The sequence below is a fragment of the Pipistrellus kuhlii genome, unplaced genomic scaffold (assembly GCF_014108245.1).
Source record: "Pipistrellus kuhlii isolate mPipKuh1 unplaced genomic scaffold, mPipKuh1.p scaffold_m20_p_13, whole genome shotgun sequence".
In the NCBI taxonomy this organism is placed as follows: Eukaryota; Metazoa; Chordata; class Mammalia; order Chiroptera; family Vespertilionidae; genus Pipistrellus; species Pipistrellus kuhlii.
In genome coordinates this window covers 30,830,493-30,842,647 of record NW_023425438.1, presented here as the reverse complement: position 1 = coordinate 30,842,647, position 12,155 = coordinate 30,830,493, and the positions used below count along the sequence as shown (strand labels likewise).

Below are 12,155 nucleotides of genomic sequence, written 5' to 3'. Positions count from 1 at the left end.
AAACTACACAACAGACAAGTATTTGACAGAAGGAATGAGCTTGACAAAGACGCCTGTGCTGAAGCTTTCCCGGATAAGGCCTGTTTTAAGAGAGGTAATGGAATTCACGGAACCCAGAGCATTTAAAAGTGTAACAGAAAAGCGGGATTACACCTGCGAGAGCTTTCAGTAAATGAGTAAAAATAAGAAAGCCCTGGATATTTCTAGTTGGTTTGTTATAAGTTGGGACTTGGTTGGTATAATGCAAAATACCTGCTTATAACAAAAATTTAATTTTAGTGAACATACAAATAAATGCGAGGCTCTTACTATGATATTAATTCTCATTCACTAGCCCTTGGGGGACGGGGGGAGCCCATAATTCTGACTTTCTACAAGCTCTCAAGTGATGTATGGCCTGGAGATTACATTGAGAAACCAGGCTCTGAAGGTCACTGAGAAAAGTGACCTGATTTTTGCCCAATTCTATAGGAGAGAAATATACATAGTATCGATACTAATTAGACCAGGAGACCTTCTGGACAAAGCCATAGTGGTGGGGACGAGGCAGAGGTGGTTAGGGGTGATCAGGCCAGCAGGGGAGAGTGGCAGTTAGGGGTGATCAGTCCAGAAAGGGGATGGGGGGGCCAGTTAGGGTTGATCAGACCAGCAGGCAGAGTGGTTGGTGATCAGGCAGGCAGGTAAGTGGTTAGGAGCCAGCAGTCCTGGGCTGTGAGAGGGATGTTCGACTGCTGGTTGGATAGGGCCTAAACTGGCAGTTGGACATCCCCCCAAGGGTCCCAGATTGGAGAGGGTGCAGGCCAGGCTGAGGGACAACCTGCCCCCCCCATGCACGAGTTTCGTTCACCGGGCCACTAGTCCTATATAGTAAAAGCCTAATATGCTAAGTGTCTGGTCGTCCGATCAGCCATTCAACCAAAGTGTAATAGGCTAATTATATGCTAAGTCTGCTCAATCTCTCACTATGATGTGCACTGACCACCAGGGGGCAGATGCTCCAACCGGTAGGTTAGCTTGCTGCTGGGTTCCAGCTGATCTGGACTGAGCGAGATGGGCTGGACATGCCCTGCCAACCTCCCACGTTCCTCCCTGGCCTCAATCATGCACCAGCGGAGTCCCTTGGTGTGGCCTGCGCCCTCTCACAATCCGAGCTGAGGAACACCCCCCCCCCAGTGCACAAATTTTGTGCACTAGGTCTCTAGTCATAACATAGGCAGTCATGTAATGTACTCCCTAAAACTGGTACCAAATAAAAAATGAAAAAGTAACAAAGTAATCACCTCCAGTCAAGCTGAGTTGGTGGCCCGCAAAGTACAGTTTCAATATGCAAAAGAAATTGCATGAGATACTATGAAAACACAGAGATGACTGGCAGTGAAGAGACAAAGGTAGTTACTATATGTCACAACGACTGTTTAATATACAGTCCCATCTCTGACTCAAAATACTGTCACTCAAACTCTTCAGTTGTTGTCACCTATGAAGTCACAATTTCAATGGAATGATTCTCATAAAAGATGGGCCCTTGAGTAAATAATTTAAAGTGATTTTTTTTCTATCAATGGTTTAAAGATATGGGATTCTCAGTAGGAAAAAAAAATTATATTTTCCCTCTTAAGTTTGTTTTCCCTTGAATTTTAAGCAAAGTTAATTGTATACAACAAGGCCAGCACTAAAGTTGAAATTGAAAGTTGATGGTTACTAGCAACATAACAGAATATGAGACCCCTGTTCCCCCACACAGAAACACTACGCTGGCAAACATCCATGAACAAAAAGGCCACTCCAAGACCTTCAAAATCCAAGTAGGAAGTTGCAAACCCTAGTGAAGCCCAAGACCAAGGCACACCCACACCCCGGTAGCAGGCCTGATGAATACAGATCTGACTGCAGACCCAGGAACAGCTCTGTCCCCCTGGGATCATGGCTCCAGCCCCTCTCACTCATGGTCATACTACCAGCCCCATGGAGCTGGCAGGAACCACATCATGTATGACCCCCATAACAGGTCCACTATCTGCAGACCAACTTTGGACCTGGAAGCAACCCTATGACCAGCTCCAATTGCTCCATCTCAGAGGTAGTCTCATCAAGGGAAGAGACATGCTGATCTGCACCCCAAGTGATGAGCCTGCTAGCATGGACCCAGACGTAGCCCCAGTCACCTGGGGACCTGGCACGAGATACACCGGCACAGGTAACAGGCCACCCCACCAGGGATGTGACTGTGAGACCGGAAGCAGCCTCCTGGCCTGGCCCTGGCCCTGCTCAGCCGCCATCCCGGAGGCAAACCCGTCCGTCTGGTTGCCTGGCAGCAGCAGGTCTTACCTGACAAAAATAATCTGTAAAGAACAGAAGAGGCTCCTGCTCCTTCAAATTCACAGACACCACTGCAAGACTATAAGCATCGCAAAAATTCAGGCAAATATAACATTGTCAAAGGAAATTAATAAAGTTCTAGTAAGCGACCCTACAGAAAGGGATCCATGAACTGCTTGACAAAGAATTCAGAAAAATCATGTAAAGAAGCTAGTCAGTTAAGAGAGAACACAGGTAGACAACTTAGAGAAGATGCACACTATTACAGAAATGTGATCATCATCAAGGCACTTCCTGGTGCTAGGACTACGAGGAGGAATAAAATGCTGCTGATGAGCTTTAGAAAACTTACAAGTTAACGTAAGCACAGTGCCAAATGGGTGGTGCATGCATGCACTCACTGAGCACTATACTGGGACTTATAAATACCAGAAGTTACTGGTTTCAAGAATGAGACCATGTACATGGATGTCTGCCTGATGTCCATCCATAGTGAGACATTAGATTGAGGCTATAATTACAGTTCTTTTCTCTTAGCCTAATGACATAAATTTAAGTAAGGACGTCTCTTTTAAAAGCATCATTTTAATGTACTAGGCCAGGGTCAATAGGTATATTACTGCTTTGAGAACACATCCCCATTAATCAAACATAGTATTCTTTTCCACTAAACAAAATAACAATTAACCCTCTTAAAACTTCTCAACACAGTTCCACAGTTCCCTGGATGACCACCACTAACCAACCAGAATTGGCACGGAGATGAAACTTACTTGTTATGCGAGTTTTAAGGCACCATTTTAATGAGAAAAAGCACAATACAGGCTGTAGATATTGGCCATAACATGTATGTAGGAGAATAATTGTTACTTGATTACTATTATGAAGATTGATTATTGCTTTCTGCGAGTTTTTAGTATTTTAATGTGTTTACATTATGATTGTTTTAAGTATTTCTCTGTTTAGTGAGGGTGTTAAAAGATTTTATTAAAAATATTGTTAAGGTCCATTATTAGGTTTTAAGATAATTAATGTTGTGATCTTTTACTTTAGAAGGAGAAATAAGAGAAGACTGCATAGGGCAGGTAAAACACTTTCTATTGCTGTTTCTTATAAGAATTAAATTCCAAGAGAAAAGCATACTGTAATTATTGTTTTTTAATATGTTTTTATTCATTTCTGAGAGGAAGGGAGAGGGAGAGAAACATCAATGATGAGAGATAATTATTGATTTGCTGCCTCCTGCATGCCCTCCTTATTGGGGATCAAGCCTGTAACCTAGGCATGTGCCCTTCACCGGAATCAAACCCAGGACCCTCCAGTCTTCAGGCCAATGCTCTATACACTGAGCCAAACCAGCTAGGGCTGTATGTAATTGTTTTGAACTTAGAAAACTGCCTACTGGTATACATTAAAATGGAAGCATCTTTCTAGAACACTATTCAGATTTTCCGTATTTCAAAGTTGTGATTACTAAAATATTTATTTCTGAAACATAAAATTGTGTACATTGATTATGTACAAATGAAATTATATGTCTGAAATTTGCCTCAAAATAACTCGTGAGAAGAAAGGAGGAGGTGTATAAGTGAATTTAAGTATATGAGATAATTGATGAAAGTGGGTGATGAGTAATATAGCAGTTTACATATATAGCAGTTTACATACACCATTCTCTATACTTTGGTATAAGTTTGAAATTATCCAGGATTAAGTTTAAAAATGAAAGGTTTGGCCGAGACTAGTTTGGCTCAATGGATAGAGCGTCAGCTTGGGGACTGAAGGGTCCCGGGTTCGATTCCGATCAAGGGCATGTGCCTTGATTGCTAGGGTACATGCCCTTGACCAGAATCAAACCTGGGACCTTTTGGTCCGCAGGCTGACTCTCTATCCACTGAGCCAAACTGGTTTCGGCTGCCACACATTTTGTATACCTACTTCCTTATCTGTAAAATGGGAATAATTATATTTAGTAATATCATAGGAATATGTCAAATTAGGTCATGTGAAAGCATTTTATAAATTCCAAAACATTATTATTGTTCTTACTGGCTTAATATTTAAAAACATGCAAATAGTAAATTTATCTAATTAGAAGCATTTCTTGCACTTGATTCACACTCAAGAATGCTGTGTTAGAAAACTGAAAAATAAACTAAACATGTCCTCAAATAGGGTTTTGGGGGGAAAAAGACAAAAATCCTATTCACATAGCTCCTTTTTGTTTAATCCCTTCACTGTTTTTTACCAGCTGTCAACCCCCTCCCCTCTGACAGCTGTCAGTCTGTTTTCTCTCTGAGTTTGTTTCTATTTTGTTAGTTTATATGGTTCATTCCACATACAAGTGAAATAATATGGTACTTGTTCTCGGATGTGTGTATTTCACTAAGCATGATGTTCTTCAGGTCTATCCAGGCTATTTCAAAGGGTAAGATTTCCTTCTTTCTTTATGGCTGAGTAGTATTCCATTGTGTAAATGAACCACCATTTTATCCACGCATCTGCTGATGGGCATTTGGGCTGCTCCACATCTTGGCTATTGTAAATAATGCTGCAACGAACATAGGGGTGCATATAGTCTTTCAAATTAGTATTTCGGGGTTTTTGATAGATTCCAGAAGTGGAAGCACTGGGTTATAAGGCAGTTCCATTTTTTAATTTTTCAAGGTAATTCCACTGGTATACTGCTCTCCATAGTGGCTGCACCAGTCTGCATTCCCACCAACAGTGCATGAGGGCTCCCTTTTCTCACATCCTCAGGGCTCTCTTCTCCACACCCTCGCCAACACTTGTTTATTGATATCTTCATGATACCTATCTGACAGGTGTGAGGTGACATCTCATTGTGCTTTTCATTTGCATCTCTCTGATGATTAATGACGTTGAGCACCTTTTCATATGTCTGTTGGCCATCTGTATTTCATCTCTGGAGAAGTACCTATTCAGGTCTTTTGCCAATTTCTACATTTTTTAAAATAAAAGCTATCTGTATTAAACGAGCAACAGGTCAAAATCCAAGTTTGTAGCAAAGCAAACCTTCACTTGTCTGCAGAGTTTGCTTATGAGAGTTTGTATACATTTAAAAAGAAAGGTGACCTGGGATTGCCTAACATTAGGTAACAGCAACAGGATGTGGCTCAGAAAACACACTTAACTAAACTCAGAGCTCCAAGGAGGGACTGGGGAAAACCCTTTTGTTGTATGAAGTTATTGCATGAATTAACATGTTGCCTTTCAGTCCAGGGTGAGCACAGTTTCAAAACTCAATCAAATGAAAAGCAGACTGTTGAAACTACAACTTCCTTTACCAGACATGATCTCCTCCTCCCGAACTAGGAAAGAAACAAACCAAAACTACCACTTCTATACTGTTCATCCAGGGGCCTAAAATTTCGTAAATTTTTATCCTTTAATTCTACTGCTAAAGCTCTACAGCAAGGAAATACTCCCAAACAAAGAAGACACTTCATGCCTAAGTGTCTTTTATAGTTTTATTAAAAAAAAGAAAATGGAAACAGTATAAGTTTAATAAAAATAAAAGGAAGGATTAAAGAGCACTATAGTATTTAATGAAATAACATTTAGGCATTAAAAACAAAGACTGTGTGGGAGCATTGAAGAATAAAGTGAAGCCAAAAAACGTAAACCAGAAATACAGAGAACTGTAAATACAATATGATTTCTGCTGTTTTAAAAACAAATAAAATGTATACATGGAGAAAAAAAAAAGACGAAGCAAATACACATGAAACCATAGTTTTCATATGACTGGTGTGACTATGGATAAATTTTGTATCTTTCCGTTTCCCAAAATTTAATGAATATACTTTATTGTTAATAATTGTTAATTGAGTATACATTATTTCATTGATCATCAAAAATTGCTATAAAGTACATAGAGTATTGGTCAGTGTTATAGCATGAAACAGACTTTCATGGAAACCTAGAAATACTCTGAAGTCTTCTTTAAAAATAGGATGGATTTTATTTTAATTTTCTTAATCTTATTTTTTTTCATTGATTTTAGAGAGAGGGATGGAGGAGGAGAAAGAAGAGAGAGATATATCAATTTATTGTTCCTCTTATTTATGCATTCATTGGTTGATTCTGGTATGTTCCCTGAACGAGGATTGAACCTGCAACCTTAATATATCGGGACGACGCTCTAACCATTTTTAAATGTAATTCCTAACGTAAGAGAGGTATTAAGGCCTGGATAGAAGGAAGACACTAAAGAATATCAAGAATTCTTTATTCTGCTGAAACAGACAATACTTCCCGGATAGGCAAAACCTGGCTTTAAGCAACAATTACATCCAGTTCTTAGGAAAATAATTTACCTCGGATCTCTGCCAGTTACTGAACAAGACCAAAAGCTAAGCCCGCATTTCTCAATGACTGTCAGAGTGGTGTAAAAAAATACATTTTTGTATAGTAGCTTATAACTATGAGTTGGATCTTATGTATTTTTATAAATACCAGTGCTTATAAAATTTTTTATTTTAAAATTGAAAGCTAAAAAAATAAAATTGAAAGCTAAAGCCAGCACGCACACAGAAGCCCCAGGGAATATTAAATTACTCATTCTTTTTGTTACTCATCCTCCAGGTGTGGTTTTTGTTTTTTTCCTTCTGTACATCAGGATCCACAAGCTCTTGTGTACATATGTTTCCCTTACTTGCCAGCCACACTTGTTTTTTGTGGGGTTTTTTGAGGTACAACTATTTGAAATACTATAATTTAATGTCTTTCTGAAAGGCTTCTCAGCAAAAAGAACTTTGATGATAAAACTTGAGAAATAACCTTTAAGAAAAATGTCTCCAATTATGAAATTGGACTTAGTTTAAGTCCAACCCTCAGCCCTACTCTTCTTTACCTTTCTCCTTTTCCTCTTCCACTCTAAGTAGGCCATCTCCAAACTTCCAAAACTGTCTCCACTGTGCCCTGCCAGCATGGCTCAGTGGTTGAACATTAACCTGGGAACCAGGAGATCACGGTTCAATTCCTGCCCAGGTTGTAGGGTCAATCCCCACGGTGGGGGATGTGCAGGAGACTGATCAATGATTCTGTCTCACTATTGATGTTTCTCTCTCTCTCCCTCTTCCTTTCTCTATTAAATCAATAATATATATATATATATATATATATATATATATATATATATATATATATATATATATATATATTTTAAATGTCTCCACTGTGCTATTTTCAAATAATATCACTCACTGTTAGTCTTACATCCTCCAGTTTCAGAATCTATAATAATCATCTATAATAATAGAAGTGTAATATGCTAATTAGACTGGATGTTCTTCCGAACAGAGCCAGGCCTGCGAAGGAAGCCCGGGTCCTGGGTGCAGAGGGAGGCTGGTGCTGGCAGCTGGAGAAAGGAAGGCCTACTCCTCCACGAATTTTGTGCATCGGGCCTTTCTCCACTCCTGTCATAAAATCCTTGTTGGGGATGGAGTCTTTAGGTTTTTCTATATAAAGAATAATGTCATCTGCAAAAAGTGACATTTTTACTTCATTTCCAAATTGAATGCCTTTTATTTATTCCTCTTGACTGAGGACTCTGGCCAGGACTTCCCGGTATTAGGCTGATTAACAATGATAAGAGTAGATATCCTTGTCTTGTTCCTGATTTTAGAGGAAAAGCTTTCAGCTTTTCATCATTAGTATATTAACTGGAGCTCTGTCGTATATGGTCTTTTTTACTCAGTGTTTTAATGAATGTTGTCAAATGCTTTTTCTGCATCTACTGATATAATCAGATGGTGTTTATCCTTTATTTGTTAATGTGTGTAGTGTATTACATTGATCGATTTGCGTAGATTGAACTATCCTTGTGACTGTAATGAACCTCACTAGATAATGATGTATTCTTTTAATTGTATTTTATATTTGATCTGCTAGTATTTTGTGATTTCTTCATCTGTATTCATCAGATATTTTCTTTTTTTGTGTTATTCTTGCCAAGTTTTTGGTATCAGGACTATATTGGCCTCATAAAATGTGTTAGGAAGGCAAATATTGCCTTTTCAATTTTTTGGAGGAGTTTGAGACTATCAATACTAAATCTGTTTGACTACCCTGTTTTCCCAAAAATAAGACAGTGTCTTATATTAATTTTTGCTCCCAAAGATGCGCTGTCTTATTTTCAAGGGATGTCTTATTTTTCCATGAAGAAGAATACGGTACACATTTATTGTTAAATGAAAATAAAGGAAATTTATTACCTGTATACGGTACGGTAGTACGGTAGTTGTCAACACAAGCCAGACAAACTGTGAATCCTACAGTATCAAGAATTTACTCATTTAGGCCGAGACCGGTTTGGCTCAATGGATAGAGCGTCGGCTTGGGGACTGAAGGGTCTCGGGTTCGATTCCGGTCAAGGGCATGTACCTTGGTTACGGGCATATCCCCAGTAGGGGGTGTGCAAGAGGCAGCTGATCGATGACTCTCTCTCATCAATGTTTCTAACTCTCTATCTCTCTCCCTTCCTCTCTGTACAAAATCAATAAAATATATTTTAACAAAAAAAGAATTTATTCATTTATTCTGTGACAATCATGTCATCATCTTCTGGAACATCATCATAACAATCCAATTCCTGAATTTCCTGGTGAATTTCTTGTGACTCCTAGGGGGGCCTTATTTTCAGGGGGGATGCCTTATATTTCACTCAGAAGGAAACCTGTAAGTAGGTCTTATTTTCGGAGGATGTCTTATTTTCGGGGAAACACGGTATTAGGTAGAATTCACTAGTGAAGCCATCTGGTCCTGGACTTTTACTTTTTCAGGGTTTTTTTGATGGTTGTTTCAATTTCCTCACTGTCGATCCGTCTATATATATTTTCCAGTTATTCTCAATTCGTTCTAGGAAGGTTATATATTTCTAAGGGGTTACCCATTTCTTCTAGGTTATTGAGTTTGGTGACATACGATCTTTCATAGTACTCTAGTGTGATCCTTTGTTTTTCAGTGGTGTCTGTGGTGTCTATGGTAATACAATGAGATACCACCTCATACCTGTTTGACTGGCTATTATCAACAAGACTAATAACAAGTGTTGGAGAGGTTGTGGATATCATATGATCCTATCAATCACTGCTGGTGGGAGTGTGAACTGGTACAACCACTATGGAGAGTAATATGGAAAATGCTTTAAAAATCAGGCATACACTTACCACATGACCCAGCAAGCCTTCTTCCGGGTATCTACCTACAAATTTTGAAAACATTTATTTGCAAAGCTATCTGCATCTCTGTTCAATGCAGCATTATTCATGGTGGTCAAGACATGGAAACAACTGAAGTGTCCTTCTGTAGAGGATTGTATAAAGAAGATGTGGTACATATATAAAGTAGAATGCTATTCAGCCATAAGAAAAGATGAAATACTGCCAGTTGTGACAACATGGATGGATTTTGATAATGGCATGTTAAGCAAAATAAGTCAGACAAGAAAAAAAAAAAACCACCATATGTGGGATATAAAACTGGAAGCAACAAATGAACAATAAAAACAAAAACACAGATACAGACAACAATTTGGTGGCTACCAGAAGGAAAGGCCTGGGAGAGTCGTAAAGGGTAAATGAGGTCAAATATATGATGAGGGAAGAAGATCTGACTTTGGATGGTAAAAACACAATATAACATACAGGTGATGTATCACAGAACTGTATACTTGAAACCTACATAACTTTATTGATATCACATCAATAAATTAAATTTAAAAATCCTTTTTGGGGGGAGAAAGAAAAAGAAATAAGAAAAGGATGAGGTTCTTGTTAGTAGCTCTTTGCAGCTTTGTAAAATCTAATATAGGGCTTGTAAAACCATTATCTTCTCTATGAACCGTTACCGCAAGAGCCACTGTTAAATACTTGGTAAAACACCAAAATCAAGAAATATATGCGATATAGGACCTGCAGAACAGATAATATTGTAAAACCAAATAGGCGGAATCAGAAACGAGGACCCACAATTTGCAACTTTTCATTGTAGGAGCTTTCAGAATCGTCCAAGTTTCAACAACCATCCTTCCTTTGCCATTTCATGCCTCATATATTATTTCTTTTCACTGATTTTTACGAATGCTGTGTCAAAATTTTAAGAGTAAGATAAACATACAGTTCTCTTGTTTGCATGTATAATGCATTTATACTTTTGTTTCACTGTTTTTAAATATTAAAAGTAAAAATATTTAAAATATAAGTATTAAGTCACTTTTACTCTCTGCTTAAACATGATTTTAATTATTTTTATTTGTTTGCTTTCAGGAAATTGGAGATGGTGGTTCTCTCAGATTGATTCACTTTGGTTTGGTGTAAATAATATGAAATTTGTGTTTTACTTACTAAAAACCTCCCTGTATGGATTAAAAAGAGGAAAGACTGTATAAATTAGTTAAGATTTAAATTCAGTGTTTTCAAAATAAAGTTTTATTCACTTCAAAAACATGTAGCATAATGGCAAATGATCCTAATTAAAGTGCTGTGGTGCTTTACTTATTTTCAGCAATGTAAAATGTTGGAAAGTTCTTAAATTATGCATTAATTGGTACTTCAAAAGTAGAATATTTAAAGTTAGTTCTTCTAAGTATTTTAAACATTTGCTCTTGTGATCTTGTTTACGTCATTAATTTGCATCACAAATAAAGTATTAAGCAAAAATTTCAGCTCAGACCCATTGTTGGGAGACAAGTTTTCCATGGGTTTCTTGAATTACTGCTCCCCTTAGAACAGGTTCTGTCCCCTGGTGAGCAAAAGGCAGGCAAGCTTACCCGGTGATAAAAGATAGGCACTGCCAGGTCCACAATACCTGTCCTTTACACAGCCCGGAGTGCGAAGACAGCACCTGCCCCCTCTACATCACTCTATAGCAGTGGTCAACAAACTCATTAGTTAACAGAGCCAAATAGCATCAGTACAACGACTGAAATTTCTTTTGAGAGCCAACTTTTTTAAAATTAAACTTCTTCTAACGCCACTTCTTCAAAATAGACTCGCCCAGGCCGCGGTATTTTGTGGAAGAGCCACACTCAAGGGCACTATAGGAATGGTGCCCACGAAATCAGGGCGTCCCCTCTCCCCCCAAAACACTGATACCTTAGGTACTATTATCGTGAGCAATGGAGTGTCCTTTATCTCTGACCAAGGAGCCTCAGGTGTTAGGCCAGCATGAAACTGTAGTTTGATAACTTATCTTGCAAGCAGAGTAAACATCTCAGACCTTTCAAAGTTCTGGATATCCATTCATTAGTAGAAAGCATATATTTTACAAGTATAACCTATAATAATGAACATCTTTTTCAAATATTGTATATGTAGCAAATTCTAATTGAAATCTATTGTTAAAAGCTAATTAGACTGAAGGCTTTATAGACTTTAGGGTTTTCTCCCTATTTCCTATTCATCTGTATCTCTTCCTGAGGGTGTGACCAAAAAAAAAAAAAAAAAAAAAAAGATGAAACTCAAGTTACATTTTTCAGTTTTCTACTGCTCTGGAAAAGTCTTAATATTTAGTACGTGAGCCATACTAAAAAGGTAATTAATTTTTTAAAGAAAAATTGTATTAAGATATGGTTTTTGTCAAATGGCAACATTTTCTACAGATTTTCTAGAAAATAATCATTAACCAAAAATACAAACCACATTTCTTGATCTATCATATCCTTTTGTTTTTCTAGCTACTGTTTTCTTCAACTAGTAAAAAAGAGTCTAATAAAAAAAAGTTCAGTGCCATTTCTAGGTCCTATGTGAGTAGATCATAGTCTATACTAAAAAGTAAACACTTAAATGAGATATTAATATAATATCAATAAA

The 12,155-nt window shown here is 37.8% G+C and overlaps 1 protein-coding gene across 5 annotated transcripts in view; it reads left to right on the top strand.

Annotated features, from left to right (window-relative positions):
• The window catches only part of LOC118717424 (WD repeat containing planar cell polarity effector), a 217,435-nt gene extending 206,427 nt beyond the window's left edge, over window positions 1-11,008 (top strand). The window contains exons 16-19 of one of the 5 annotated variants that reach the window (XM_036435487.2): window positions 15-68; window positions 1,050-1,054; window positions 3,373-3,404; window positions 10,611-11,008. In XM_036435487.2, the coding sequence (XP_036291380.1) occupies window positions 15-68; window positions 1,050-1,054; window positions 3,373-3,404; window positions 10,611-10,661 (142 nt within the window). In that variant the 3' untranslated portion in view covers window positions 10,662-11,008. Of the gene's footprint in view, window positions 1-14; window positions 101-1,049; window positions 1,055-3,372; window positions 3,405-10,610 lie in introns of all 5 variants that reach the window. The other 4 variants (XM_045580800.1, XM_045580799.1, XM_045580801.1 and 1 more) reach the window with 4 other exon arrangements.
• Window positions 11,009-12,155: the final 1,147 nt, after the last annotated feature.